Source organism: Quercus lobata, chromosome 7 (assembly GCF_001633185.2).
Source record: "Quercus lobata isolate SW786 chromosome 7, ValleyOak3.0 Primary Assembly, whole genome shotgun sequence".
Taxonomy (NCBI): Eukaryota; Viridiplantae; Streptophyta; class Magnoliopsida; order Fagales; family Fagaceae; genus Quercus; species Quercus lobata.
This window is the reverse complement of record NC_044910.1, coordinates 16,528,934-16,553,043: the sequence shown is the minus strand read 5'-3', so window position 1 is coordinate 16,553,043 and position 24,110 is coordinate 16,528,934. Positions and strand designations below refer to the sequence as shown.

The 24,110-nt window shown below is 34.0% G+C and overlaps 1 protein-coding gene across 1 annotated transcript; it reads right to left on the bottom strand.

Annotated features, from left to right (window-relative positions):
- Positions 1-5,883: 5,883 nt before the first annotated feature.
- On the bottom strand, positions 5,884-20,851 carry LOC115953811 (F-box protein SKIP24). The gene is made up of 5 exons (XM_031071609.1): positions 20,510-20,851; positions 20,255-20,428; positions 18,524-18,686; positions 18,286-18,430; positions 5,884-6,213 (listed from the first exon to the last, which is right to left on the bottom strand). Exons 1-5 carry the CDS (start codon positions 20,752-20,754, stop codon positions 6,203-6,205), a joined length of 738 nt encoding a protein of 245 aa, XP_030927469.1. The 5' UTR covers positions 20,755-20,851; the 3' UTR covers positions 5,884-6,202.
- Between the last annotated feature and the right edge of the window lie 3,259 nt (positions 20,852-24,110).

Here is a 24,110-nt window from a genome sequence, read left to right as displayed (position 1 = left end):
ATTAGAATCAAGATTTAACCGTAGACTCCATGCAAATTAAATGCTTATGATTTTTTGCAAATTAATTCTTATGTTCTTATTGCCAACCAAATCATAATTTCTCCTTCAATAAAATTTATTGTTTTAATTTTATTTTATCTTTTGGGTTGCTGATTGGTGACATATGAAGGATAATGTATTTTTAAGGTTGTATGTAGGGAAAAATGCTCATTCACCCGCTTAAACTTTAGGGTAATGGTCATTACAACGCTTGAAATTTTATTTCAGCAAATTTATTCTCTAAACTTCACACATGTGACAAATTAATACCCTAGTTAGGATACTATCAATTTACTAATGAAAAACACACAAATTTAAAATACCACAATCCTCAAAAAAAATGTTTGGAAAGAAGAGAGAGAAACTTAGGGAGAGAGAGACGTAAGTCATCACAGAGGGAGGGATGTGATGGCCAATCGTGATTCTAGTTCGAATGTCTCTCTCTCTCTCTAAATTTCTCTCTTCTTTCCAAACGGGTTTCAAAGAATTGTGATATTTTAAATTACACATGCATCTCACATGTGTATTCCATTAGTAAATCAATACTGGTGTATTAATTTGGCACATGTGTGAAGTTCAGGGAACAAATTGGCCAAAATAAAAGTTCAAAGGGTGTAATGGTTATTACCTTAAAGTTTAAGAGGTGTAGAGCATTTTTCTTGTTGTATGTATACCTTGAACCTTACAAGAGAGGATTTATAAGGGGATGGAGCCTATAATTGGCATTAATGGGTGACATATCAAGGAAAGAGTTGGTTGACATTATTAGGAAAGATGCCTATGGTAACATGTAATTAGCATATGTAGTTGGGCTAAAGCTCAATGATTCTAGGACTTGGTTTTTGACACGTTTGCTAGAGAACATAAGTTATGGAAGGTGGATTGTTATATCTAACTAGTTAACTCAACTAGTAAAATTTATTGTCCTTGAATAAAAGATCAAGAGTTTGATTCCCGCGCTACACCAAAAACCAAATAGTGTCTTGGCTTGATAATAATAAAAAAATTATCATGGAGATGACTACATAAGATTGAAATATCTATAAAATAAAAAATAAAAAATAAAGTAATTATTTATTTTATTTTCAATTGTAATTGAGAATCATTTCTTGTCTAATCTATATTACTATTGAAATGATTCCCCTTCTAGCAAGGCACGCTAAGGTTGTAGCGTGCCTTGCTAGAAGGGGAATCATTTCAATAGTAGTATAGATTAGAAAAGATATAATGTCAAATTGAGTAGCACCTAACTATATAATAGAATGAAAAGATACCAAGTAAACATCATCTCCAATTCAATGCAATTCAATGCCTAGAGGCCCTCCATTGTTCATACATTTCTTCAGCCAACTTATCTCTCCAATCACTCCATGCATCAGATGTCTCCACATACCTTATATGCTCACCATCCAACTCTTGAGCACTAAGTTGTCAACCAAGGGAGAATTCTCTTGAGGGTCAAGTGTCATCTCTCTTCTTATATAGTTGTGGAGTAGTACACAAGCTGAAATGATCCAACATTGGGTCTTGATTGGATAAAATGATCTACTCTTAAGTATTGCACATCTTTCTACTCTCCTATTCCTAGAAAGACTCACTATTGCACACATGTGAACTACCGTAATCCACATCTGACGTAGTAAATCTAATTGATGTAGCAATACAACTAAAATTTTCTTTCTATGATTCCTTGGTGGTTGAACCATCACTGCAATCATACACAAGAAATAAAAACTTGACATTTAAGAAAATTACAAATTATTAAAACAATTGCTACTAGACTAGCTTCCAGTGTGACATATAGCTATGTAACTAATATAATGGAAGAAAACTACTTGGGATACTTACTAATAAAATCTTATTAGTTAAAAAAAATCTATTGTTTTTAATCTTAGATTAGCTATTGCCCTTAAATGACCAGTGCAAAAAGAGTAAAATGAGTTTCCTCCATTATATATTCTCACAATAATATCAAACCAATGAATCAAAGCTAGAAAAAAAAAAAAAACAAAAAAAAAAAAAAAAAAAAAACATACACTATGTTTAGGATTGGTTGGTTACTCACCCTGTGTAACATATGAATCTAGAAACAAAACCATTAATCTATTAAAAAAAAATAAAAAAAACCAAATGAAGCCACCAATCCAGATCTATATTTTTAGCAACTAAACAAAACCAAGATCTAAGATACAAATAGATAGATTAACAAATTTCCATGAAAATAAATCCATTAATAATTTGTTGAGCAACACACACACACACACACACACAACAAAAGTAAATACTTGGTAATAATGGAAAGTCCTCTTCAAACTTTTTTTTTCCACACATGAAACCTAAATAAAACTTTATTAAAGAATATATCAACAGAGTTGTCTATCATGTTTATGTTATTTTGGCGGGAAAAGATAAAGACAAGGGAAAAGATATTGATGATTTATTTTATATTTTATCTTAATTGCTTAAATGATAAGGAAAAATGGTTAAAATTGTAAATTTATAAAAAATACAATTTCCTTTAAGCTTGGGAATCTGGATTCCCACCTATTTTAAAGGGAATCCACATTCCTACTAAAAGGGGTTTAAGGGGGGAATTCAGATTCCCCTAGCATTTGATTCCCTAACGTGATTTGCAACCAAACATGGGAATCCTAAAACATTACTCCGTACCAAACGCCACATAATTGGCTTGCCATATTACTAACATGTTGACTGATAAATCTTCAAAATAAAATGTGTCCAATATATGCTATCACAAATTCCCAATAAATATGCAATTATTCACAACATTTTCACCCAAAAAAAAAAAAAAATTAAGTGAGAAGTTGTTACTGATGGGCAAAAAGCAATTTTAGTGTCAAGTTCAAATTAGAACTAATAACAACTTACCAACTAAAATGCCCAATTAGGGTTTAATGAGAGGGTGAGAAATCAAGTGAGAGAGAGGGTATCTGTAGAAAAAAGAGAGTGTGAGGGTAAAAACTGAGAAATGAAATGTGATTTTTTATTTATTTTGTATTTAACCTAACCAACTGATGTTGTTTTGCATCTAATTTAAAAATAAATAAAAAATTACTTAATGAGAAGCAGTGTTTCATATCATATATATAAAATATATATTAAAATATAAAATAAAACTTTTATTTTATATATATATGTGTGTGTGTGTGCGCGCATGTGTATGCGATGCGGTGCAGTTTTTGCACCTTCACCATGGACAGCAGTGCAATGAATGACCATTCACTCTATTTTTTGTGCAGCTCTATTTCTAATTTATGACTTCCATTCATTCGATTTCCTCTCTTATTAACGAGGAGGGACTAATCCACCAAAGCCCAATGTTACTTTTCTAATGATAATTTGAAAATGAAAATGGAAAACAAGGCTATAAACAAAAAAAAAAAAAAAAAAAAAAAAAAAAAAAAAAAATCCCAAAAAGAATCACATTCTAAGAATAACCTTTATTTTAAAAATAAAAAATAAAAAAATAAAAGGTAAAACTACACTATTGGTCTTTAAAATTTACTACATAAGCATAATTGATCTCTTAAGTTTCAAATAAGCTATATTGGTCCCTCAAGTGTTAAAAATGAGTGGTATTAGTCATTCACTTAATTGTTGCTAGTAGCGTTTACATGGCTAACGTAATAGTGACTTGACAATTTTTTTTTTAATGAAAATTTATAAATAATTACTCTACATGTAAAAAACCCATTAATACCAAAATACTTGACCTAGTAATTAACGGGTAATATCAAATCAAAGTCTGAAATCCATGGAGTTTGGAAAAAGCCAAAACCCCAAAAAATACATGCGCATAAGAAATGGTATTTTCAGGATTAAGCTTGGCACTTTCAACTGCAAGGTCTTGTGAGGTTTATCACTCGTCTCTACCTTTAGCCTTTCTCTTATTGAGCCCAACAGGAGGTTGAGGCTCAGTTGTTGTTTCCATTGGAACCACTTTTTGTGGGTCTCTACTGGTGTTTATGTGAGTAAGATTGGGTTTGAGATGAGGAAGACCAAGACACCAATCAGGTTTTTGTGTAGGCGGGGATTGAATCACAGATCTCTTATACAACCATCAGAGACTTTACTAATTGAGCTAACTAGAACCCACGTCAAGTATTTTAGTATTAATGGATTTCTTATGTGTAAAATAAATAATGTCACATCATTAAAAAAAATGTTAATTTATTATTATATTAGCTACATTAGGAGCGGATGTCATAGATTGAAACTCTCTCTCTCAAAAAAAAAAAAAAAAACTACATAATCAATATCACTAATGAGAGTTAAAATAAGGACTAATTCTACTCATATTTAAAACTTGAGGGACCAATAGCATTCACTTGAAACTTGAAAGATCAATTGCGCTTATAGAGTAAACTTTAAGAACTTTAGCACAGTTTCACCTAAAAAAAACTCTTAAGGAATTGGTACTTGGGCTAAATTAGTTACCCACTTGAAAGGAAGAGAAAGACGAGGGGGGGGGGGGGGGGGGTGGTGGGGGTGTGGTTGGCGTTTAGTGTGTAGGGGTGGGTGACGTCAGGGTTTGAAACCCTTGAATGTGGGAGAAATATTAGCAAGTAAAAAAAAAAAAAAAATCCACAGATTTTTCTTTACCAGACATTTAAGGCTTCCCACAGTCGCAGATACGTAGAAAACGTATGATTTATAACAGAAGGTTGGTCTTTAATTGACCAAACTCGAAAAAGTACAAACACAACAAAAGCCCATCTGCTTGCACCAGCTAATAATAATATTCATATAAGCCTTCAGCCAGGACACTGTCCCCATGTCAATTAACTTGCCTCACCCAACTATATTACATACACCTCCATAGTTATTGAATGCCTGAGACTGATTCCAACTGCCAAATTGCTTTTGTTATCTCATTATTTAACAACTTCGGATACTTCCCTATTGCTGAAAATAGTTCTTCTATGGAAGGATGTGAGGTCCACTCTCATGTGAGTGTGAGAATACATGCATCTGAAATACCTTGTATTTTCTCCTTCTATGGACAGGCTACACTTTAACACAACTTACACATTTGTCAATATTTGATTGATTACATCACTCGCACACAGGTCCACCACTGATATTTAGTGAAAAGTAATCTAGTCACCATTTGTCACATGTCTAAGTTGTGTCAAAGTGTGAGTACAATTATGTGATTCTAGACTTTTTTTGCTTGTGGGGAGGGGTATAAGAGCTTTGAATTCCTCCCATCCCATCACCAGAGCTTCCCTGATTGTCAGATACACAGCCATAATTCTACTTGCGGCCGACAAACTGCAAGAACCAGTTATCCTCTTCTGGCCTTCTCTATCCTTGCCGAAAAAGCTTGTACCCCTTCAAGTTTCAACTGACCTTGCAGCCCTCCAGCAGAATTGAGTTGCCAGCCAAGACAGAGTAATCAAAGATTTACTGTACATCAGAACATTGATTGCAGTAACAACAGCACCCTCCATGGCAACTTTACTTCATATTTCCAAATGGACATCTAAATTTTCTTCATTTGGTTCAGTTTTGACCATTAGAGCAGAGAGCATGTTCTCATTAAAACAGGATTAGCAGCTGGCTTGTGATTTTGGCCTGGGTGGATATCATGAGAATTTATTTTGGGGTTAAGGTTGTCATACCAACATGATGATCTGAGTCTTCAGCTGGTTTTGGGGCGGACATGTTTAGGTCCCATGTATATCAATGAATGAACGGCAAAAGATAATGTAATGCAATCGTTTTGGTTAATGACGTGACTAATTTTTATATAAAATAACGTAACAAGATGTTAAAAGGATAATATACTTCATTTTTTTTTTATAACTATTTTGCTCTATGAATCAGAAATCTAAACTTGAAAATTCAAAATAAATGAAGATTGTACTTCTGTATAAGCATAGAGAACTTGATAATGATACAAAAGCTCAACACTGAAAAGCCATACCCATGGCTGCAACAAAGTTTACAATATTATCAAGAACTCTGGCTCCAGAAATCTTTCCAATAATCATTGTCCCATTGTTGCAAGGCTCATCAATGCCTTGTGCAGTAACTCACTCAGCAAGGCTAGTCTGGATGGTTTATACAACAACTACTGAGGAGGGATCGGCAAGTTGATCCAGGACACCTACTAACCCATGATGTTTTACCTTGGCTTTCATCCATCACCTGGACAAACAAGTAGGTTTACACATTAGATGTGCTTCCCACCTAAATCTCACAATTAGTATAACATTTGCAGTTTTGGTACTAAAAATGAATACAAATAACCAAAGCTGGATAAAAACAATTGAAATAAATAATATAAAACCAAAGCCTTGAACTTTTTGTTGACCTTTTAAAATTTTGACACGTTAACTTTGCAAGCCACATAAGTTTTGGCTCTGGAAGGAAAAAAATTTCTGTTATAGCAGAGTTCTTTTTCTTAGACTTCAAATCCTCCACGAAGCAAAAGTCTCTAAACAACCTAGAAAATGAACAAAACATCAGTTATTGTGGCTCCACTATTGCTATTGCTATCTTCACCATGGCTAACCAATCTTAATCCTTTTCTTATATTTCTATATTTCTTTATAAAGTTTTAACTTCGGAATTTTTTTGTTTATTTTTTGCAACATCTAAAACTAGTACGTTATCTCTTATATTTCTTTGTTGTATAGTCATATATTCTTTTGTTTTGTTTCAATAATTTCTAAGCTCTAAATCATCTAATTCTATATTTTTTTTTTTGGGGGGGGGGGAACTTTTCAAAGTTTTGATATCTAATTCTTTGATTTTCCACTTTTTTTTTTTTCTAGGCTTTGAATAATCAGATTTTTTTTTAATTTTTTGAAAGTTTTAATATCAAAATTTTTGGGTTCAATTTTTGCAATAACTGAACCTATCAACCATATAAACCATGGATTAGTCTTTTAAGAGTAACACCATCTTTTTCTTATATTTCTTTATTGTGTGGTCATCTATTTTTTGTTTTGTTTTAATAATTTCAGCTTTGAATCTTATACATGACACATTATACATTTATGCAAAGTTTTTCTGCGCATTGCAACTAGTTGAAATAAATTAGTCAATCAAGACATGACTCACATTTGCAGAAGATTGGCACAAATTTGGATGTTTCAAATTCTGAATAAATATTCAGTGCAATTAACCAATTCTTTCAAATAAATTATTTGTCATCATTTGGGTGCCAGTACTACTACCCGAGGCTTAAAATGCAATGAGAAAAGGAACATATCAACCAATTTTTAAACCCTTTTTTCAACTGTTTAGTCTGTAGAATGCTGTGGTTGTGTTCATAGAAAGACAGATGTAGTTATTTCACAAGTTGAATACAAAGTCTACAATGAAACCAACTGAACAAGATTCTTTAGGTCTCTCAACGGAACTCAGTATACTGAACACTGTCTAGTATGTGTTGCGGCCAAATTATGCATCAAACCACACAAAGCACCAACATCACCCACAAAATCTATATGAGTTGGACTCCAAAGTTACACACCCATAAGGTTCTACATTAAATTAATATGTGGTCGATTCCACCCTTAGATCCATTGTTGTCAATACCGTACAGGAGTTCATTTCAGTTTGATCAACAGAATAAAATATTTTGATACCGGTCAATACCAATGTACCGTTTCAAGTTTACTGCTTTAATAGTATATTAATATCTTGTAGGTGTCTTAATGGACCTCAGTAAGCTGAACACTATCTGGTATGTGTTGTTGAGGCTAGATTATGCATCAAACCACTCAAAGCACCAACATCACCCACAATATTTATATGAGTTGGACTCGAAAGTTACACCACCCAATAGGTTCTACATTACATTAATATTTTGTCAATTCCACTCTTAGATCCAATGTTGTCAATGCTATTCCGTTAGATCCAATGTTGTCAATGCTATTCCGTTAGATCCAACATTATCAATACTATACTAGAGGGCGTTTTTTGGTCAAGGGATGAGATATTTCAATATCAGTTAACTGTGTCAGGCTCACTACTCTATATATGTGCACTATATTAATAAATATTGGTCAAAATCATATAATTTGTTAAGTGTATAAAATTTTAAATCAATGTCCCAAACAATGTCTTTATCACTAACCCAACATATTAATTCAAACCCAATAAAAATTATACATCCTTTTTTTTTCATTAGTCCAATAAAAATGATACATCTAAAAGGGTAAAAAAAGATAATAAAAATTTGAAAATAAACAGACTTCACATGTGATTAGGGGTTCCAAAAAAAATGAAAAGCTGATTGAAAGTTTTTGTTTCTAGTTGCAAGCTGCAAAGTTAACGGTGTAGTTATTGGTTTGTCCACCCCACAGATTGATAGTACTTTTTTTCATTAATATAAAACCCTTGAAAGGTAATAAGACACGTACACAAACAGAAGAAGAATGAGATTAAGTGGCTGGCACTGGCAGAGTAACCAAGAAGGACGACAAAAAGGGATATGCAAGTGAATTCTTGTATTAACCGGTTTCAGTGAGCGAGTTACAAAAAAGCCCTCCCCTTTAACAGAAATTTACAAATGACAGAGATGTTTAATTCGAGCCTGCTATACATTTACCGGCTGAAATCCAAAATATAACTCAGAATTGCTGAGACAACCTGGTACAGCCCCGTACTTGGGGTGATATGTTTCAGTAGGTATTTCTGTACCGGTTCACATACTGATACTGGTTTGGTAAATAACAGCTGTACCAGCCAATACGGTACAGAATTGACTACTACAGAATTGACTACATTAATTAGATCACACATTCTCTCTAATCTTATCATTGTATGTTTCAGTAGGTGTTTTTGTACCAATTCACGTACTGTTTTACAGTAAATATTGGCCGTACTAGATAATATGGTATGGATTTGACTACTTTGGTTAGATTACACGTTCTCTGTAGGCTTATCAGTGAGATATAATATACTACTAGTCTACTATCAATTTCATAAAGTCATGTATTTAGTGTATTTAAAAAATAAAAATAAATAAAATAAAATAAACCTTGGACAATTTGCAGATGAAACATTTCTTGGTATCCAATCATCTTAGGATTCGACAAACATGGTTGTTATGGGGGAAATATAAAATCCAGAGATGGGTTCGATGGAATCCTTGACCAATAAAAAATATTAGATGGTGTAACATTTACTAAGAGTTAGACCTCATATGCATGTGTTATCTGAAATAAGACAAATTTGATAAGATCATAAAGAAAGGTAACAAGCAAAAAATACACCAGTCTGGACCATATTCAGTAATTCAGATTTCAGATATACCAACACTGCTTACTCCAAGGTCAAACACAAATAGACTTAGTAAATAAACAATTAAACATTGCATGAAAACATTAAAAATAATAAAAATAATTTCTGACTTTTGTGACAAATAATGAAAAGGCTTATATGCAGATATCAATATAAATTCAAAAAATAAAATGCAACTGGTGTACTTGGTCAAAACACAGTGGACTAAGACAGTTAGCCCATGGAAATAATGGGGCAAGAGGTCCTAGCAGAAAAGAAATAAAAGCACATTCATGTTGACACAGCACACAGTCTCAAACACAATCTGTGGCCTTTTTATTAAGGAAATTTGATATCATTATTGACAGATCTAGGAATCCAAGAGAGGGATGCAATAAAGACCAACTGCCACCAAATTCAGTTGGTTAAATGGACCTTCCAGGCCATTCTCAGTCACTTCATCACAATTCAACTGTTTTATTCCACCAGATTGGCAATGGTCAGCAGGAGATTCGCCAAACAGATTGTCAATGGATGGGTTTTGGTCTGGGTGATTAGCTTCTGAGTCTGATGAGGTTTCAGGTATGACTTAATCTAGTATGGCTGATAAGTAAAATTTCATTAATTAAAAGGAAAAGTTAACAAATACCCTAAGGGCATTGGTTTAGAAAATATTTTTACAACCTTTTTATAGGGAAAAAAAACTACTTTCTTTTTTTACAGCTTTTTATATTTCCCATGAAAGTAGTATTAAAACTTTCCTAAAATGTTCATTAACAAATGCCCTAAGGGTACCCATTAACTGGACCCTTAACTAAATGCAAAGGGGCGCCACTAATGTACACAGGGTGTATGCAATAGGTACACTAAAATTCAACACACAAAGTACAACGATCAAGTAAGTAGGGCAAAGTAGCAAAAGTAACCCCCCCCCCCCCCCCCAGGTTTATGGATATGGGTTAGATCAGTACTGGTAGGGCTTGAGGACAAGTTTATTTATTTATTTGATAAATAACAAAATTTATTGATGTAAAATAGACCAAGTACATAGGGGGCATACTATGGGTATAAGAAATAATGATGTAAAAATAGCCTAAGTACCTAGTGGGTATGCTATGGATACAATAAAATCAACCCCTCAAGGTACAAAGATAAATTAAATCTGGTAGTGAAAACAAGAAAAAAGAACCCAATGCTAACATCGAATCAAACAAATATTTGAAAAATAACAGCTTAAGATCAAGACTTCTAGCATTTTGTTCCTCCCAAATACACCACATCAAACAATGAGGTATGGCCTCCAAATAATTATATTTTGATATCAACCAAACCGACCTTGTGAAGAAGTTAGCAAAGCAATAACACTCTTTGTTATAACCCATTGAATTCCAAACAAAACAAACACCATAGTTCACAACTTAGTAGCTAGATCAGTATGGATATCAACGGGGTGGGCTCACGGTGGTTGACATGTGGTTCTAGGTCTTGGGTTCATTGGTTGGCTTTGATGTGTGGGTGTGGGTTTGTTGTTGGTTGACGGTGGGTCCAAATTCCAGTATGATTTGGGGTAGTGGGCTTCACAAGTTGCTGGGAGGTAGCAATGGATGCTTTGGTGACAATGATGAATAATTCTTACAACAGATTCCAGTTAACTAGGCTATCATGTCATTAGGTGAGTATTTCATTGTTGTTGAGTACAAGATTGTAGGTTGGGATATGGGATGTGGGTGTTCAGATTGAAGTGGCTGTTTAGGATTTTGTTGGAAAACCAGATTGGGGTTTGCTTTGATACCAAATCTATGTAGCAACAATAACAGAATTTGCATAAGCAAATAAAACAAAACAAGCAACAGGGCTAAACCCTAAGCTTCACCACCTAAAGCTGTTTGAATCACCACCAAGCTAGAGAAAATATCATTCAATTTTTCATTCATCAAATTCAACATGATGTCAACATTATGAGAGCCTGATTTTAATGGGCAACTAGGGTCACATCAAAAGGAAAAAAATAATGCCCATTATTATAGCGTAAATAGATCCCGGAAATACTTGATCAAAATAAAATCACATCATTCAAATCAGCCAAAAAAATTCTGGAGTTTGTACTTTTGTGTTTTGGGGGGGGGGGGGGGGGGGGGGGGGGGGTTGAGGGGGGGTGGAGAATAAAAGTAAAGTCAAATACTAGATTGTCTTCGCTCAATTATGCAACAGTGTAGAACTCAAGAGACAAGAACACGATCGCAGGGAGGTCCACAGTTCAAAAAAAGGAGGAAGACATCAAACAAAGGGTTAACTACAGAGACCAAGGAAGAGGAATTACTTCAAGAAATCAACACTCTTTTTATAGGTAGGTAACATTTTTATCAAAAGAAGGTACAACCAAGTACACAGGTTGTGTACTCAAAAGGCAACATATATCAACTAAGAGTACAAGAATCTAGGAACTCAAATAAATTATGGAAAGAATGACCACTTAATGTCATCCAATCATACAAGGTACATAAGAAGATCATCTTAAGATCCGTCATGGTGCATTCAACTCCTTTGAACATACTTCTCTTGCCCAGATCACAATAAGCAGAAAGTGCCTGTTTGGCCCAGCTTATTTATTCAACTTTTTTAATTTGAAAAGGCTAAACTAGAAAAAAGTGACATTTAAAATAGTTGTATATTGAAAAAAGTGCAGTTTCAAAATGGGATGCCGAATGGGCACAAAATAGCATTCCAAATATCTCCATTCTGATGTATAGCAAACTGCCCTTCAAACAAGCTGACATATCAATTACCCTCCTAGGCATGACCCACTGTACCCCAAATAAACGTAATACTAGAGACCATAAATTTCTCAGTATCACGAAAAGTAAAGAAACAACACTAAAGTCCTAATAAAGAAACATCACTGTAGGATTTCAGCCTAAAATTGATCAACACTCCAAAACATAATTCATCTGACATGAATCAAATTATTGAACCCTATACCAGCCCAGAATATAACATATATATATGTGTGTGTGTGTGCGTGGGAAACAGCTAAACATACGCCTCCAGGTCTCCTACAAGTACTGTACCATGGAAGGAAACCACCATTTTACGTCAAATTTCATATACTTCCTTTATGTTTTTATGAATAATTTCTTCCTTCTTTCTTGTTATGCTTACTGCTTATTGGAATCTTCTCCTTTACTACATGTCTTAAATATAAAAGATGGCTGCCTGACTTTGGATGTGCCCAGTCCTGGAGCTGATCATTTCAAATTACCTTCTAAAAACACATAACTCATCAGTCCACTGGTTGTTAATCATGTGTTTTTCTTGTCCATTACCCTTCATTCCTTTATTAACCATTTGTTAAGCAAGAATATCTTCACATCCTAAGGAAAGGTTCGTTTGGTTGGGGAGTTGGAAAAATGGGAGGATAGAAAAGATTTAGGGCCTGTTTGGATAAGCTGTTCATAAAGGTGCGTCTTAAAAACGAGCGTTTTTAAAACGTGTGTTTTGAAAACATCATTTTAAAAACCACAGATAAGCGTTTGGTAAAAATGTGAAAATATGCGTTTTTTATTTTTAAAGCTACATTAAGCGTTTGGATAAGCTGTTTTAAAAATGGCTATTTGGAGTGTAAATTCCAAAAAAGGACTTAACTATTTTGTTAAGGTTATTTTGTCATTTTTCCTTTAATTAGTGTTTTTTTTAATTATTATTGAAAATATATAATTAAGCCTGACAATTACATTAATAATAATAACAATAATGATGTTGTCGTTGTTGGAATCATGGAGAGAAATTTATATAATTTAAAATTGAAAAAAAAAAAAAAAAAAAAAAAAAAAAAAAAAAAAACCGACAAGAGGAAGATATTAAAATGATTAGGAAAATAATTATATTAAAATAATTAGTAAAAAAAAATAAGCAGAGCTAATTGGTATAACTCAAGGGAATCAAACAAGTATTAAAGTAAATTTAAGATCATGAAATAAGTAGAGCTCATCAAAGTCATTGACAAAGAGTTGAAACTTGAAAGTGAAGATAGATAATGTTGTCATTAAGTCATCCATTTTTTTTAAGATAAACAAGTTTTGGCCCCAAGGAAGAGGAACAGTAGTGATCTCCACTTCATGAGGCAAAGGTCCCTAACTAATTATGCTGCTCCCTTTAGGTTGTTATTAAGTCATCCATATAGTTTCAAAAAAGTGAGTATTCAAGGTTGTCATTTTTTTTTTATCAACCTCATCAAAGAATCTATACTTCTACCAACAATGGTAAAGTTTTTTTCCCAAAATCTCTTAGCAGCAATGACAAATATCTGATATTATTTAACTAATGTAATGAATATATAGTTTATTATAATATATATATTTTTGATAACTAGTATATATATATATATATATATATACACTATTGTTTCTATTTTTTTTATTTTTGGAGTTAAAAGAGTATTACTATAACACAGTTAAAGGGAATAAAAAAAATACACCATCTATAGCCACGTGAGTGACATGACCATTGGGATGGGGAAAAAGTGAACTTGAAGACTTGCCTTTCTCACTTCCCATCACTGACCACAAGTTTTAAAATTTTTCATTGAGATTCACAGCCGGATAAAACAAAGAAAAAGAAAAAGTGGGGGAGAAGGAACTTGCTAGAAGTAAAAGAAGGAGAAGAAGTTCATGAGGTAGCATCAAGGAAATGAGAAGAAGCAGCAACTTGATTGATCTGCAACGACAGGTGAAATTTTTTTTCAAAGATTCACAAAAGCCTCAACTGCTTCTTCGATTTTTATTCTTCTTCAAAGACCTTCAATTTCTTAGAAATCCGGTATCCAAAATTCGGTATTCGCTCCGGTATTGCCGGAATGACTCCGGTACGGCCGGTATTTAAACCAGAACGAAATACTAGCGTTCTTGTACCGGCCAAGGTTCCGGTACGGTATACATGGGGGAAGGGATAAAGCTGGTATTTCTTATCGCATTGGCGCTATTTTTATTTTCTGAAGAAAAAAATAGCGGTTAGCCCATCTGAGTCTCTGAAAAAGCAAAGCTTTGCAGTGTTTTGTAAACATGAAAAATCTGGATTTTGAAAACGCAAACGTGCTGATTTTGTGGAGCCAAACGATTTGGCAAATCACGTTTTTTCTAAAACGCGCGTTAAGGTTTTGTGAACAGCCTATCCAAACGGGCTCTTAGTTTTCACTCATGTGTGTTTGGTTGGAGGGATGGAAAGGCCCCCTTCCAAAGGGATATCCATCAGCCCATGAAGAGAAATGAAGTCAAAAAAATCAATCATAGACGAAGTATAACTTACAGCCCCTGACCTCTCTAATGGAAAACGGATTACATTAAAGTCATCTCCCAGACACCATGGCAAATTCCACCAACTGATAAGTCCTACCAGTTTGTTCAACATTATATGACGCCTCCTATTCAAATTTGGACCGTGAATACCTGTGAAAGCCCACTCAAACTGATCACCAACATTTTTAAATTTGCAAGAGACTAAGAAATGTCCCACCGCTTCCTCCACCTTTTCCACAACCCTTTGATCCCACATAAGCAAAATACCACTAAAAGCAACTTCAGAACCCAAGTAAAACCAATCTATATAAGGACAACTCCGGATGCTATGAACAATTCCTCTAGTAATCCACTCCAATTTTGTCTCTTGCAAACAAACAATATCAGCCCTCCAAGTACGCAATAGCAACTTCAAATTCATTGAGAAACAAGCAAAGCCCTATCCCTACTATAGAGTCTGATGTCATCAACAGAACCACCGCCAACTGATTCTGCTCGACAAAATCATCTACAGCATCACTCGGTGGCAAAGATATCTGAATCAGGACTGCCACCCTCCTCCCATCGCATAATTCAAGGACACACTGCTCAGAATTCTCCCATTTCTTGATTATGTTGCCAATATGCTCCTGAAGGATTGTTCACAAGTCATGTTGCAAGCCTTCATCATAATCAGATGTAGGTTCCAACCCTTTACAGGTCGCAAGTCATGTTGCAAGCCTTCTTCACAATCAGATGTGGGTTCCAACCCTTAAACTATAGGTCTCTACAGACATATTGGAGCAAATAGATTTAGCCACCGCAATCATCTCAGTGCAAATCAGCTCTAAATGGGTTTGGATCAGCTCATAAACTGCAGCATCAGAGCTGGGAAGCATCAAAGGACCTATCTTGGTGCATGCCGAAACAGAAGGGTGGGACGATTTTTGTTGGGAAGACTTGTGAAGGGAAAGAGTTTGGGGTTGGGTCACGTGAGAAGAATTAATGGGCTGTGATGATTTAGGCCACCACACAGAAATGGGTTTAGGGTTAGGAGTTGGTTTCTTTATATGCTTAAAAGATTTGCAACAGTGGGCTTCATTTTTAAATTCTGGCCTACTTGAGAGAGGCCCATTTCCTGAACATTAGACCACTTGACCCCCCACTTACCATCCAACCCATGTTCCATCCTAAAAGAAACATCTAATACCAAGCCATCTTCAGTTCTTTTAGAAACAATACCATTTCTAACGGACAAAATTTTTTCCCCATCCCAGAATTTCCCTCGCATAAATCATAGTGTTGACCGCTCAAGTATGAATTTTTTTGATTTTGGAAATTTGGAATTAATTTCTTTCCTTTATTACCTCCACCACCTTTGCTCTACCGCCCCTCCACCGCTGTCAACATAAGTGTATTGGAATCACTATTTCGGCACATCTCCGCTAGTCTCAAAACAGTCTGTTTGATCCTATATAAATTCTGGGAGGGCAGTTTGGCAGCAAGTGTCTCTGGAGCAATAGCCTTCTGCAGATTAAATCCAAATCCTCTCCAACCACCACCCAATTTTCATCCGGCACCACAATGAAACCTTTCCGATGACCATGCAAAAGTTCTGAGATCATTAGAAAAGAGCCATGTGCATTGGAACCCAATTGCAGAATTAAGACTTTATCTCCGCGAAATGTCCTGGAGATACATTGGACATGAGGTCCTCAAAAATGGCTAGCAAACGCTTTGTACTCTCTTTGCCCATGAACACTGAACATAAAGACTCCCTACTTCTCTCATAAATACATAATATATAAAAAGTACCTCCTTCTTCAACTGAAAATTCAAAAGTTTTTGACTCAATGAAGAAGAAAATAGAACCTCCCACAACAACAGAAAAGAAACTAAAAAATACAAAATTTGATGGCTAATCCCAGGTAGCTAGGCCTTGTTTGTGGCTAATTCAATGTAGCCAAGCCTTTAGAGCCATGGGGATATTACTTTAAGGATTGATAGGGATCAAAATTATGAAGGGTTGACACAACCAATACAAATATTTAGAACAGAAGTAAGACATGAAAAATGAAAATTCTCTTTGCTATTATATTTCTTTCCCCCCTTTTTTTTAAATGTATTATATTTTTTTTTTTTAAAAAGGAAAAAAAAAAAAGCACTGAACAAGCAGAAAAAGAAAGAAAAAAAACAAGGGGGAAAAAGTAAACAACGTCAACAAAATAAAATAAGGACAGAGAGAACAGTAAAAGAACAAACCAACAAAGAAAAAAAAAATCAAAGAGAGGAGAGATACCTATTCAATGTTATAACTAAGGGGCAGAGAAGTAACTGGAATGGTGGCAGCAAAATCAGCAGAGTTTCCTCTCCAAATTGGAGAGAGAGCATTTTGGTGGGCCAAGGGAGAAAATACTTGAGCCCCAGCCCCACCAAAATCTCTCCAATTTTTCACCCCAACCAAACAACCCCAAAAACCCTTTTCTCTCCTCAATTTTCTATCCTCCCTATTTTCACCCCAACCAAATGGACCCCAAAGGTCTGCTAGTAAGACTCATACCGTGTTGCATTTCTCTTTTCCACAAATGTTGAGTCCATCGCATTACAAAATTCAGGCTGGTGTGCCATTTTAAATTTCACCTATAGGTAAGCAATGAGTACTTTGTTCCCAAAAACACGACACCCATAGCTTTAGAAATGGCATCAAATTATGGAGGAGCGTTGGATACATACTTCAAAATTATACTGCACCCATTTTGGATGGCTACAATTAGTGTGAAAAGAAACGTATTGAGCAGCTTGTGGACCAATACAATACAAATGGTAAAGCAACAGAGAAAATCACAAAAGAAGGCCGTAACACACCACATGTTTGCTTTCTTCACTTGGACCGTGTTCTCGGGTAAGATTTTATCAGTGCAGAATCATTGGAAAAGGAATATTTTGATCACTGATTGGTGTTGTATGTGTAAGAATGGCAGAAAATCAGTTGAAAATTTTGTTCAATGTTCAATGGCAAGATGCATTTGGTCTTTTGTGTTTGCATTATTTGGAGTTTCTTGGGTTATGCCAAAGATAGTGATTTAGATGCTTTGATGTTGCTAAGGGACCATCCACATAGAAGCACTAAGATATGGAAGGAAGGTGGTTTGGTTGTGTTATGTGAGTAAGTTGGCAAGAGCATAATGGCAAAACATTTGATGGTGTCGACTGTCAAACATCCAAATCAGGTTATCAAACAATCTATGATGAATGAGTTATGCTTGGATGGATGCCATCGGAAGTATTCCTTCTTTTCCTTTTTCAGATTTCCTAGACTATTTGAACTTGAGATTGTAATTCTTAAGGAGTAGTTTGGTACAAATGTTGTGAATTCAAACTGCAACCTATTTCTTTAATAAAATTATTTAACTTTAGGAAAACAAAAAAATCCATGAAAGCCTAAAATAATCACGTAAAACAAAAAAACAAAACATGCATATATGATAAGCAATTCATATTCTTCACAAAGTATTCACGGAAAAAGCAATTATGAAACCAGCTACCTTTCCCTACATGTATCAGTACCTCGGGAAAAAAAAAAGTTGATGCACTTAAAACTACATGACAAATAAACTAGAAAAGTGATGGATTAAAATTCTGACATCTTAGTCATGTATTATCAGATGTATATGCATATTTTATTTCAATAAAGAACCAGAATTTAAATCCTCACCTTTGTGGCATCTTTTCAACTTCTTTCTCTTGATGTTACATTCTTTGTCCCCACCATTCATTTCCATGGTATAATCTTGTAGAGGGTGATACTTCATTGAAACCAGTTCTTCTTTTGCTGTATCAAGCCTTTGTTTTTCATCTTTCTGCCCATAAAACATATAAAAAACATCACAAACAATGAACTATGTAACTCTAACATGATAGTACCTACTGCTTAGTGAGAGAAAGACATATACATGAGCTTTTTCAAACCCCAAAATCTGTTGCTTGCAAAGCCTAAGTTCCATCTCAAGGGCATGAATCCGAGATTCCACAGGCACAACACATTGCCCGACTATTTCTTTTTGTCTACCTCGGATTACCTCTGGCTGCCACACATTCAAAGCCACCGAAGCTTGTCTTCAATCCCAATATCACATCACCCACAAGTCCAAAACCATATTATATTAGAACTGAAGAAAAAAAATGAAAAAGGTTCCATTTTTTTAATACAAATAGCTCTTAGAGATGAAACATTATGACCATTAAACCTTATAAAAATTCCAGCTATGTTTTCTTTTTCACTTTAAAAGCAAGATTATTGAAATTATACATAATAACATAAATGCAAATTAAAATGAAGAGATAAAAACTCCAATACCCTTTTTTCCTCTATATTTCTTTGTTTTCTCATTTACCCAATACTCCTTCAATTTTGTTGACAAATGCCCTAAAGGCACAAGTAAACTTGAATTTAATACTCTATTAAATTATGTTTCTTTACCTTTTTCCACATAATTAAAAAGGAAAAAAAAATACACAAAAACCCTCACGTGGTTTTCTATAAAACACGAAACCCCTATGAAGTTTTGAGTGTAACACTTAACCTAGTACTAGCAATATTCTTTTATGTGCAAGTCATTAAACATCCATGATAATAAACAACATGAGCTGCTTATAATGACATGTAAGAACATGTGCCCATATTTAAGGTTGCAGCTTACTTTATTATCACATAAAACAGTTCTAAGTGCTACACAATTAACAATTTACACTTTAAACATAAAACAGGTCTAGTGTTACAGTCAACACCTTAAGGGGGTGTGTTTAACGAGAGAACCACAAGAAGTTTTGTGTATTTTTCCCCCAAAAAAAAAAAAAAATATATATATATATATATACTCAAACATTAAGAAGAGCACGTACTACTGCTTTAAACTTATTTTCTTGTTTTTTTTTTTTTTTTTTTGATAAGTACAACTACTTTACACCCATGTCTATGGTGAAACAATTATTATTATTATTTTTTAATTGCGTATAACCTCACCAAGGTAGGGCCCTTTGGATCCACCCCTGAGAAGTAAGCGACAGATACACAACCCACCCGCTAGAACCATGTAGGTTGCATTTGAGATTAGTGTTTAAAGTCAATTTATTTTACTATTTAGCTTATTTTTGCTACTATTCATGAGTCTCACTTTTTGGTATTATTCATAGGTTCCACTGTACTAATTCAACTGGCTTTTACCTTTTTCTACGCTACTTTCAGTAAAAAGTTTTTAGTTTCAACTAACTAAATTGTTCCCAAACGGACCCGTAATGGAACTCCTCCTAGTGGTAGTGGTAGTGGCAGTGGGGATGACTCCCAAGTCCCAAGCCTACAACTACTACTACTACTACTACTACTACTACTAGTTTGCACCCTGATGAGTTATGTGTACAGTGAAACATTGTAAAGTACTTTTTGGGGGCATAATACAACTGATAATGGAATGTATAATACGGATATAGATTGTATAATAAACCCAAACATTTAATTCTTGTAGCAATCACTCACATAGTAAACCTTGTAATCTAGAATAGTCTTGAATTATTTTAGGCTTAGGATGCAATAAAAATAAAAAAACTTGAAATCCATAGGCATAGCATTAGCGTATTTCATGATTGAATAAAGAAATTGCAAGGACTAGGTTGAAGAAGTTGATTACCTGAGGAGTCGTAAATGTGATAATTCAGAAACAGTTGTCTTCAATTTATGGTTCTCATCTGCCAACCGAGTCTCGATCTCTCGAATCTTTCTAGAATGCTCCACAATTTGACTCTCCTTTCTAAGCACAATCCTCCTATTCACCGCTAACTTCTTCTCTCTATCTCTCTCAAACCTTTAAAAAAACAAAAAACACTATCAAGTCAAATACAAATACAAATACACACAAGACGACCCCGTTTCGTTAACAAAATACCTTTCTCTGTAAAGGATTTTGGTGCTAGACTTGGTCGTCGATGATGATGATGATGATGAAGAGGACGGAAAGTCAGAGGAGAGAAGGTGAGACCAGAGCGAGTTTTCATTGGAGAGTCGGTGGAGGCGTCTACAAGAAATGGAGATGGAGCAGAGGTCCTTGTACCTAAAACCGCTGGTTTTGATACCGATTTCTAGGATTCGTCTCCACAGTTCATCTGGTAGGAACGAGTTTGAGATTGACATTTTTGTGAATTCCCAAGACAGATAGCAAGGGCCAAGGAGAGACTGAGAGAGATTATAGGAGCAATTTTGTTTCTACACGCCGCAATAGACTTTCTTGTTGGTTTTTTTTTCTTTTTCTTTTTTTTAAGGTAAATGATATTGATAATTATAAAAATAAGGTTGTGGTAAAATAAAAATGGTAAATTCCATTAATATTCCTTTTTTTTTTTTTTTTTTATAAACATTGATATTTTTTTAAGATGTGAGCTAATGCTAACTACATTCAAGACATTTAAAACTAAACCAATTTGATTGTAAAAAAAAAAAAAAAAACTAACAAATTTGGTCCTTAAACCCGACTAGGCCTAACAATGTTTAGAGACTAAAGTTATATTTGGTAACAGTTTTTGTTTTCTATTTTCAAAAACTTTTTTTTTTTGGAATATAAAAAAAAAAATTCTTATATTTTTAAAATAAAAAACATGTTTGGTTAGTTGAAATTAAAAAAATAAAAAATATTAAAATATGTTGTTACTAGGATTTGAACTCTAATGCTAACTCATTAAATGAGATAGATTCATTAGATCAAATGCGTGTTTTCATTGATATTTGAAAACTCGAAATTAAAATCAGTCTTTTAGATGTTTTTCAGTTTTCTTCACAAATTGAGTTTTGAGAACATTTTTTTGTTTTCTGTCCATTTTAGATTGCCAAACAAGTTTTTTAATCTCAAAAATAGAAAATTATTTTTGAAAATAGAAAATAGAGGGAAAAACAATTACCAAACATACCCCAAGTTGGCTTAAGGAACCAAATTAGTCTGTTTTGAAATATCTTGGAACTAGTTGGTATTAGCCCAAACCTATGTTAATGAAATTTACCCAAGAAAAAAGATTGGAGAATAGCCTCTAAGTGAAAACACAATTTTAAGTATTGAAAACAAGATTTCACCTCAAATTTGTAGTGATGTGGTACGAGCTAATTGGCAAGTGTCCACTAAGAAATAGTATTTTCAAAACATAATTTCAATTAACCTTGAAAACGAATTTCCAAAACATACTTTTAATGCAAAATAATTTATGCAAATGCCTTATGTGGAAGTGAATTAGAAAATGTTGATTTTTTTTTATAACTACCATGTGGCAGCTTACATGGAAGTCCATGTGGTAAAAAATAATATTTTAATTTAGTCGTTAATCATGTCAGTATTTTCCGTCTATCACTTAACAGTAAGGATCATTTCGACACAATGCTAAAAAATTAGGAACTAAATTGACACATTTGAAAGGTTAAAGACTAAATTGACAAGCAGCCTAAAGGTTAGGGGCCAAATAGGGCAAAATGGATAAATACCCTTAATTTTAAAACTATGTAGCAAAATATCTTTCTTTCCAAACTATTTAGCAAAATAACCCTGTTTTTGGAACTCAACATTAACAATGTTGAGTTTTATACATATTTTGTCACTTAAATTTTTTTTTTTTTGAAAATTTAAGTGAAACTTGACGTTACTAATGTCAAGTTCTACTTAAAAATACACATAAAACTTGATTTTGAGGATATCGAATTTTACGCAAAATTCAATTTTGTTAAAATCGAGTTCCAAAACAATGGCATTTTGCTAAATAGTTTGGAAATATGGGTATTTTGCTACATAATTTTAAAATTAATGGTATTTATACATTTTGCCTAACAAAATATGTAATTTACCCTTTTTTTAATGGACCATTTAAAAAAATGCTATAAATGTCTTGACACCTCTTAAACTTTAGAATAGTGGTTATTACAACCCTTGAACTTTCATTTTAGCCAATTTACTTCCTAAACTTCACACATGCCAAATTGGTACTCAAGTTAGCTTTCCATTAAAACACTAACAAAATACTCACGTGAGATACATGTGAATTTAAATAATTCTCAAATTTATGAGGAGAAACCTATAGGAGAGAAAGGATCGAATAGCAGCAGCGAGGAGGGATGTTGATCGAACAATGGCAAAGGGACTAGGTTGTTGCAGCAAGGGAGAGGAGAGAAAAACCTATTCAAATTTGAGAAAGAGATTCTTGATTCGTTTTCTCTCTCTAAATCTTGCACTCTCTCTTGGTTTCCTCTCACAAACCCAAACTCTCTTCCTCTCCTTAAAGTGCCCAAATCGATTATTTGGTTGGCATGGATGCATGATCTGTAAGGTGGAAGTGAAAGAACTCGTGAATCGGAGATGAATGTTAAGATTATGGTAGCTCATGCAATGTTTGGAAGCGCTTGTGTGTGAAGGTCTTTTTGAATGTTTATGTGTATCTCTTTGGGTTGATAGATATAGTGGATGTGTTGTGGTTATTGTGTTGTACTAACAATTTTGGGGTTGATATATGTTGATTTAGGTGCATGTAAGTGTTATGTTTACGAGTCTTGTTGCCTAGGTTTGTGATTAAGTGGGTATATTTTTGTTGCATACTGTCTAAACAACTTGCCGAGATCATCAACAATATTCCTCCCTTCCGCTGCAATCATTCGATCCTATCTCTCCTAAAGGTTTTTCTCTCCTGTAAATTTTGAGAATTATTTAGATTCACGTGTACCTCACATGAGTAGTCTAATAGATTGTATTTTGATATAAACTCAAATTCTTGGTTCCAAATTTTTTAAGAATTAATTCAAACCAAAAATACAAGATAGAAATAGAGTATATGTGATTTGGGAACTCAAAAAACACACCACCAAAATGTATCAACCCAAAGTAGAGGTACTAAAACATAAAAAATTTATTAATTTAAAGTAGAGTTGCAAGAAAGAATAAATAATAGAGAGAGAGAGAGAGAGAGAGAGAGAGCAATCACTTTTTTTGGGAGAGAGTGTTAGAAAAATAGAACATTTATATAAAAGAAGATGAGTTGGAGAATACTCAAAAGAAAAATGCATGGTTATAAATACAAAATTATCAAAGTCATACTACATAATAGAATAACGTTAGATTATTATATACTATATAATGCGGTAAGGTAACATATAATAATCAAAGAAAATAAAAGAAAAAAGCTAACAAATTAAAATACAATGCATCAATCCAAAACAGAGTTCAACACAAAAATTCATCAACCTAAAGTAGAATTGAGATAAGAAGATTAAAAATGAAAAAAAAAAAAAAACTGTTGGCATTATTTTTGTTATATAAAGTGTGGGGTTAGGGGTCCAAATCACATACTGGGCCTTGGGTCCTGTCCGAGGAGGTAAGTAATCCGAAGACAAGCAAGCAGTACAAAATGGTTTGATTTAGACTTTACGAATAGAGCATGGATGGGAAGGTGGTTCGAGGAGGAGTGTCTCCTCGGACCGGCTAAGAGTAGGTCAAACACAGATCCTAATGATCAAGGCAACCT

What these genes read in the sequence shown, in the direction of transcription:
- LOC115953811 (XM_031071609.1), bottom strand. Translation starts at nt 20,754, where the DNA reads ATGTCAATCTCAAACTCGTTCCTACCAGATGAACTGTGGAGACGAATC. An exon ending in AAAATCCTTTACAGAGAAAG is followed by an intron (nt 20,429 to 20,509) that starts GTATTTTGTTAA and finishes GTTTTTTTAAAG; the next exon opens with GTTTGAGAGAGATAGAGAGA. An exon ending in TGGGGTTTGAAAAAGCTCAT is followed by an intron (nt 18,431 to 18,523) that starts GTATATGTCTTT and finishes TTTTATGGGCAG; the next exon opens with AAAGATGAAAAACAAAGGCT.